Source organism: Cuculus canorus, chromosome 14 (assembly GCF_017976375.1).
Source record: "Cuculus canorus isolate bCucCan1 chromosome 14, bCucCan1.pri, whole genome shotgun sequence".
In the NCBI taxonomy this organism is placed as follows: domain Eukaryota; kingdom Metazoa; phylum Chordata; class Aves; order Cuculiformes; family Cuculidae; genus Cuculus; species Cuculus canorus.
In genome coordinates, this window is record NC_071414.1 from 16,098,123 (window position 1) to 16,106,160 (window position 8,038).

The following is an 8,038-nucleotide window of genomic DNA, read 5'->3' on the forward strand; positions in this document are numbered from 1 at the left end:
TCCTTTTTCTGAAGCCTGTAGAACAGTTCCTGCCTTGGCTCATGTGGGTATAAACCCAGAATAACCCTGCTGAAGTACACAGAATTATTCCTATTTCACAGCGCAAGTAGGATCAAACCACAGCTCTGGGGACAGCAGTTTATCCTCCCAAAGTAAGCACTTGTTTTTCTAATATGATTGCAAATTAATTCCAGAGATAATGTGATACCATGTAATTGAGAGTCCCCCGAGCTGGTACCAGACTCTATTTTTTGCTAAGCTCTCTGCAGACCAGTGGGGATGTTATTGCGCCACCAGTAACGAAGATTTAGGGAGTTCTTGCTTTGCAGGTTTGTGTCCTATGCTCCTGTGCTGCTGAAGGTCTCTCTCTCATCCCAGAAAATCAGTGCAATAATAAAATTCTTTCCTTCTCCCACCTTCCCAAATTCCTATATTGCTTGATATTAGATGGGCCAAAGGCTGCGTATGATGTAGTTTCCCAAAGATTGATTGGATCTTGGCAGACTAAAGAGAGAGAAGCTGTAGAGAGGGTGCTGCAGCCCTTCTCCCATCTGGGATGCTAATTTGAGTGTTTCCTCAGCCCAACCATCAAATTTTCACGGAATTTGCAGGCAAGGACTTGTGTCTGAGACCTCTGACCTCCTGCTGGACAGGAAGGAAGCAGGCCAAGCAACTTCGCATCTTATTCATGCCTGCTGCCAAGCTGGAAGTTTAAAAGCTTAAGAGCTACCAGCATACAAATTTTGCCACTCGGAGTTCCCTTGAATGTCTCTTTTGAGGGACATGGGGAAAAAGGGAGTGAAGTCTCCAGGCTGCTGCAAAGGCAGTTGGGGTACCTGGAGGGGTCAGTGCTGCCTGGGGCTCTGGGAGGCTGCAGGATAGAGGTGTACGTGCAGATGGAGATGGAAAAGGGGCTGTGTGCCACTCAGGGGCATCTGTGGGTGTCGGGTAACTCTTCCCAACCTGGCTGTGCTCTCTAGATGCTGTGCAACAAAAATGCAAACAAAGCGAGAAGGATGCTTGTAAGGGTTGCAGTGTAAATTCTACTTCTGCAAGGCTCGAAGACAGATGATCAGAAGAGAACTGTTTATTGTGAGGTTTAGGAAAACAATTTTTATGCAAATAGCTTTTTTGGCAAGTAATGGAGTTGGTACAGAACTTGGAATTACAGTTTTAAGAACACAAATACACAGCATCTTGCCCAACAAACACAAAACAAACTTATTGCCTGGGGAACACTAAATGAGGGAATGTTTGCTAAAATAAATGGGCAACAAACATGGGGGTGGGGTGGGGACACAAAACAGAAGAAAACGATCCAAGCTGAAAGCCAAAACCCCACTGAAGAAGCAGCAGTCACATCTTCAGTTTTGCATTCAGGCTGTACTTTCACTTTGCTTTTCCTGTTCGATAGCTGCCAGAAGAACAGAGGAAACAATAACATCATAAATAAACATTATTATGGTTCTGCGGGATACAGATTTCTACAGTCATTCTTAGAGCCAGGGGATGGTAAGTCCCCACTTGCTTTCTTTGGCCACCCTGGAAATGCCAGCTCATTCCCATGTCTGCAGAGCTAGTAGGGTGCAAACCTCCTCTTGTATTTACAGCTTTACTGTCAGTACGGATTATAAAACAGGGAAAAAACCTCCGGTTTCTTATCTTGAGGGACAGCACATCTCCATGCTATCAATACTGACACACCCAAAGAGGTTAGTGCTTGTCTTCTGAAAGAAACCACTCACGAGGTCTGGTCCAAGTGCAGAGAAATGCCATTTTCCCATCCCAAGCTCCATGTGAATCACAACCCTCACCTGGCTGCTCGTGCACAGTATCCGTGAGAGAGAAGGTCCTGCACAAAGCCCAGGGGTGCTTTGCTAAGGAAGATTGCCTGTTAGATGGGGATGATAATGGGTTTCTCCTGCAGCCTTATTCCCAGCGAAGGTGCCTGGAGCTCTTCTGGCCGGGGTTGCCAGTGGGGAGGGGGGGCAGCAGCTCATCTGCCTGATAACACATTAAATCCAGAACCCAGACACCTTCTGGGGATGCTGCCTGGCCTGCCAAGGATGTGCAAGGGTTTCCCTGTGCATCTGTGCCTCCGAAGAGGCTGGCAACGTGGTAATTACAGTTTGATCCTGTTACCTGCAACCAGCAGAAACACTGGTCTTGCTTTCAGCAGAAGCAAGAGCAATCCCATCAGAAAGGATTTTTTTTTTTCAGACAAAACACACAATTGTTTATAACTACTCCTATCATCGGAAGCCCAGCATAGAGTACAAGTCTTAGTATTATCCCCAGTTGAAGTCAGGGATGAGTTTGAGCCTGTAATCCGATGATTAGTATTCATTTTGCATATAAACTGCAGTACGGATTGTGTCCTTGCTGCTTCTAGTTCAAACAGCCTCATAAACACTTACTTTCTTTAGTGGGCAATGGATTTTTCTCTCTGGTTTCTGTCTTCTTCAGCTTGGTCTTGTCAAACGTTTCAATTTCTGCAAAATCTGGTTTGTCGGACATGATGAGTTCTGACAAAGAAAGGAAAAACACAACCCGTGGCTTCATTAGCTAGTGCTGTGATATCAGCCATCTGCAAGGCATTTTCTGCTCAAAAGTAAAAAAAAAACCAAAAAGAAAATACCTTAAAAATCTTTATTTAACCCCCCCCAATCTAACACCTCAATCTGAGACCTCTCCCCGGAGCCTGGCTCTTTCACAGTGCAGAAGAAGAAAGGCATAGATAGGATTTGATCCTGCTTTTTCAGACTAAATTTCTAAACATCATATTTTGCACATGGAAACAAGAATACCTCAGTAAAGAAAAGACAATGCATTAATTGTCAATAATCCATAGTGCCACCTGACATTCACCTCTATTTTCAGGAATGCTGCTAACTAGAAAGGCTACAATAAACCCCAAATCCAATACGAACAAAGAGCTTCAATTATGATTTTGTTTTAATTGATAGGCTTTTTCTTCAATTCTGAGTACCCCTGAGTACCCCTGCATCTGGACGAGCTGCTGTGGACACTTGTGCTTAACAATAGAGGACTGGTTCACCCAGCCCTTTGTTTGCTCTCACGCTCAATATCCTGCTCGCAGGCTCAATGGGTTCGATTATACCCTATTATAAGAGAAATCTACAAAGCACACGCCTTCAACACTTCACTTGTCAAAACTTCCCTAATCTAATTCCTGTTTTTAACAGAAATTCAAGTTAAAATCCAGCCTGGGCATTATTCCTTTGATTTCAGTGGTGTTTTCCATCAAGGTGAGGTTTGGCCCAGAGATGGCTGGTATAATTCTATTTTTTTTCCTTCCTGAAGACAATCGGATTTCATTGCTATCTGCACTGAGACAACAAAAGTAAATATTCACAGGAAAAAAAAAAAAACCACTATAAAAATGAAAAGCTACCAAAACCACATGGCATTACCGTCTGGCTGCTCTCTCCTCAGCTGCTTGGTGGCCGTCTGAGGCAGCGTGAGTTGGAAAAGGTCAGGGTAATCCCTCCTCTCCTCCCCCCGCCCAAGCCCATCGCTATTAATATTGATTAGTTTAGTGCTGGGATTGCTCAGTGTTTAGGGAAAGGACAGATTGCTGCTGCAGAAAGTGCATGAGGGAGGAAAATGGGAAAACTGAGATGGGAAAACTGCCAAAATACATCTTGGGGTTTTTTTTCTGTTTTCTTTTCTCCTTGCTTACCAAGACAATAATATTTCAGTTTCCCATCCTGCACTTCTTTCACAATGCTGAGGTTCAGGGTTAAGGTGAGGTTAAGGTGGAGTTCATTTAAGGGCTGGTGCTGCAGTTTGTGGTGTGTTTTTAGGTGAGTTCAACAAAGCACCTGGGGACCGTCCACAGCCACCGGGGCCGGCAGAGGCACATGCTTGGGAGGGCTTGAGGCACAGCCCTGATACAAATGCTGCCAAATCAAAAGCCAAATCTGAGCTAAGCAGAGCCTGAGCACCACGTTGGTGTCCAGGAATGTGTCCTGAAAGGAAGCAAAATGAATCTTTTAATTCATTTTGGTACACACACTTGTTGGTGCCTCTCTCATCGTCTGGCCTGACGATGCGTGGCTGTGAACGCCAGAGCGAGCAGCTGATTCTCCTGCCTCCACTGGGCAAAAGACTGCATTTGCCCATTCTGTTTGCATGGCTGTTCCCCATATCCCACCCATCCCCACGGCATGACTTGCTTGCAGGGAAACTCCACAGTGACGGGAAAACGCGCCATAGATGCCGAGTGATGTAAGTGTAGAAAAAACCTTTAAGAAAACCTAATAGTCCTTGTGTGTGTTTGCAAGACACATTTTGCATTAGACTTGGGCACCACCTGTAGCCACCTCCTAGAGCTGCTGCTCCTGCGGACTGTGGATGTGGCTCCAGCTTTGCTTCCCACTTTGCAGCACCAAACTATTTGGTGAATCAGTTTTCAAGGCCCTCAGGTTTGGGAGGGAAGGGCTGTGTCCATCCTCCTAGATGCTGGAGTGCGTTTCCTCTTGCATTACTTTGGATGTCTCCATTTGAATTACTTGTCTCAACTCCATGACAGTCAATAAGGAGACAACTAACTTGGGATAAAAGTAATTGTGCCCTAGGAGAATCTGGGTTTCTCTACTGACTATAAAGGGAGCCTAGACAATGAGCTCAGGGAGGCAGGGATGCCTCACGGCTCATTGGGAGCACTGGGAAGGTGCTGTGGATTTTTCTATTGGCATTATAGGCTTAGGTAGAGCCGATTTGAGTCTGATGTGTGTGCATGGAGAAACTGATATATTTTAAGGACTTCTTCTTCCAAAGTGTGTTTAAAATGATGAACGCAAGTACAGAAAAAAAATATTTTTACTCATCAGCATTCATAAATAGTGGTTCTTTTCCACCCAGTGATTCTTTCTTTATCCACCCCATTTTCTGTATCTCCAGATAATGCAGGAGTTGCTGCATACCGTGGCAAACAGCACTAAAAGAGCACTTTTTGTGTAGGTGTGTCTGTGGTATTTCAGGTAAAGGAGGAAGGAGTAGTGCAGTGGTGGAAAAACCTGCAGAACTCTGGAATGCCAAAGAGATGATCTGGGTCCCATGGAGCTCAGCCCTGTGCAAACCTGGCTGTGTTGCTTCGGGACATGCAACTGCTCTGGTGCTAATGCAGCTACATTTTTGTGATGCTAATAGCTCAGTTGACTGTGGCTCAGTTACCTCTGCATCTGCACTGACTGTCCAGGCAGAATCGCTGTGTGCACGTAATGGTCATACTTAGAGCCAGGACTTGGTTCCCTTGCTTCCTCCTCCTCACTACAACCAATTGTCAAAAATAGAAAGCTGTGTTTTGACCACACACCCCTGGGAATAAGCAGGAAGGCGGCCGCTGTGTAAATACTTGGTGTAAGCTGTAGCTGAGATTTGGCACTGAAGAGTCTTAGTTTCTGTTTTCTTCGTGTTAGGCTGGACACCAGATTTAGAAGGTCAGAAGATCAGCAATGACTTTAAAACACAACCTGAATGATTCACAAATCCAGGCATTTAATGAGTTTCAGGTTTTTAAAATATTTGTCCATTTTTACAAGTAACAGAATTCTTGTCGGGCAAGAGATTACAAGGGGAAAACCTAAATTTTGACCGGTGCAAATGAAGTGTTCAAGATAGCAAAGCAGAAGAATCTTGCTTCTGACTTTCTGTGTACAGTCACAGGCTCAACATCTTGTATCCACAGCAGATCTCAGGCTTTTCTAAATACATTGAGACAGGGTGGAAATGCTTTTTTTTTCACCAACACCACTTTAACTGCATGATTTATTGGCAGACCAAATACTAAAACCAGTTTGGGATACAGTGTTTGGGTTTTTAGGCTGAAGGTTTTTAATTGATATTGGGTTGGGTTTCTGAGGAAGATGCAACAGTGTTAGTCCACATAAGAGAATAATGAGAAATGACATGTTCTCAGCCTTGGTTGAAATCAGTAGATACTCATCTCCACAACGAACATCTTAACCATTGCATAAAGCATCAGTCAAGTTTCTGTAGCTTGTAAGTATGGTACTGTGGTCAAACACAGCTCACATTGAATTCCAGCCTCATGTTTCCATCCTCTGTGCAGGACAGACAGCCGTGGGTAGTTTTCATATGGAAAGTCTAGAGTCTGGCCTGAGGGCAGTGCACACCGCACGGAGGCTGGTAAAGCCAAGGGAAGGTGAGTCGGTGATATTTTACTCAGATGTCCTTACTTTCACTGGGAACCAAGACATTCTGTTACGGGAGTAGCAAAGCAGTTACTTGACAGGTTTTTAATGGATTTTAAAGTCACCAAGGAAAGGAAAATGGCAGTTACCTGCCTTGGGATGACTGTGGTAGCAACAAGCCTCAAGAATTTCTGAGGTGCACAGATGCAGCTGAATGATCCAGCGTATGGCAGTGAGAAAAACCAGCAAGCCAGCAGAGCAAGCAAACTGTAGGATCTTCACACATCCTATAGACACAGAGCGCGTAAATCCATATTAGTATGTCTGAAAAGCTACCTCAGATACCATGGAAATTGCATGTCATTTCAATCTGTTGCCAAAGGATGAAGGGCTGAGGCAAACCTGCCAGGACTGACACCTCTGGTACCAGTGAGTCACCCGCCACTGACAGCGCGAAGCGTGCCTGGCAGCGCAAGCCACCGCGTGGCTGTCAGACACCCACCGAGAAACAGGGCAAAACAAATACTTGCTACCAGGATGGAGCAATAGGTGAAAGGAAATGTTTGAAGGGAGCTAGAGTGCGGAGGAAAATTTGGAAGGGAGTCTGAAGAGTGAGGCTGGGAGGTCTGGAGCCTGCTGCCACTCAGCGTTTTCCCTTGACTGCTGTTGCCTGTAAGCAGCGAGCCCAGCCTGCGTGGGGCTGCTGGGACATAAATATATAAGGGCATAGTCTTCGTGGACCGAGGGATGCTGTGCTCGTGTTTGGCACAAGTGGTGCTCTGGAAATGCCAAGTTGCATGGGGATGAGGAGCGCAACTGGAAGAAGAAGGGTTTTTTTCCTCTTAGATGCAACAGTCCAAGAGGAAAATGATCGCATCTATTTCTATACGGAGCTGAGGAGGGACAAAGCACCCTAAGGTGAGCAGCCGGTTCAAGGAGCAGACACGGGAACAGATCAGTGTCTGTAGCTGAGCCAATACGCTGACACAACTGATTTTATAATCACGTTAGTGCTGTCTCGAAATAACACACTCACTCAAATATAACAGTGATTTCATTTTCAAAATATTGTGGTATTTTTGGTGCTAAAGGCAGAGTATTAATTTTTCAAGGTCAAAAGCTGGGCTGGAATCTGCAAGCACCCTAATTCCTTCAGGTGTCTATAAGCATTGAGCACCTTCCAGAAAGGTAGCAGGATTGAGCATGTTAAGCCATCCTTAGAAGGCTTCCCGTCCTTAGGGGAACTGAAAAAAAAAGACTTTGGCTTTGCTGAAAGGGTTTTCTTAGTTTTCTTTGTGCCTTTTGTTCTGTCTTGCAGCCAAAAAAAATATCCATGTTTGGGAATGGAGACAGGTTCCCAGGGTAAGAGACAATGAATCCTGGGGGTGTAAGGAAGGCAACGATCTCTCTTTGTCAGGGTGTCTGCTGTAATGCTGCAGTGCTAGAGCGTAAATACTCAATACCTGCCTTCTGCTGTATGTTTTATCATCACCTAAGGTGTTTTATCTTCCTCGTTGAGACCGTTGAGCCCTTAGGGCTCAATGTGCACAGAGGGTGAGGGGGAGGAGAGGCTAGTTGCAGATAGTCCTTCTGCTTGGACTATTTTTTCCAACCCCTTGTTTTCCAAACAGCTTTGGAGTTTAGACAGTCTATACCAGGGCAAACATAAGCTAGTGGGAGTGGAAATTTCCTCTCTCCCTCTTTTTTGGTTTTATGAAACTTGGTATGGAGATGAATTTTTAAAAGTTTAACCAGATGGAGATTCTTACAACAGAACTTTCTTGAGAAATGACCTAAAAGCATGTCTTCCAGTGTAACGTACTTAACTTTGCCCTGGCCTTTTCTGGCAAAATGCAGTG

At 44.9% G+C, this 8,038-nt stretch overlaps 1 protein-coding gene across 1 annotated transcript; it reads right to left on the minus strand.

The window, feature by feature from the left end:
* Positions 1-1,091: 1,091 nt before the first annotated feature.
* Positions 1,092-3,494, minus strand: LOC104059218 (thymosin beta 4 X-linked). Its single transcript, XM_009560860.2, has 3 exons — positions 3,435-3,494; positions 2,418-2,525; positions 1,092-1,414 (listed from the first exon to the last, which is right to left on the minus strand). Exons 2-3 carry the CDS (start codon positions 2,515-2,517, stop codon positions 1,377-1,379), a joined length of 138 nt encoding a protein of 45 aa, XP_009559155.1. The 5' UTR covers positions 2,518-2,525; positions 3,435-3,494; the 3' UTR covers positions 1,092-1,376.
* Positions 3,495-8,038: the final 4,544 nt, after the last annotated feature.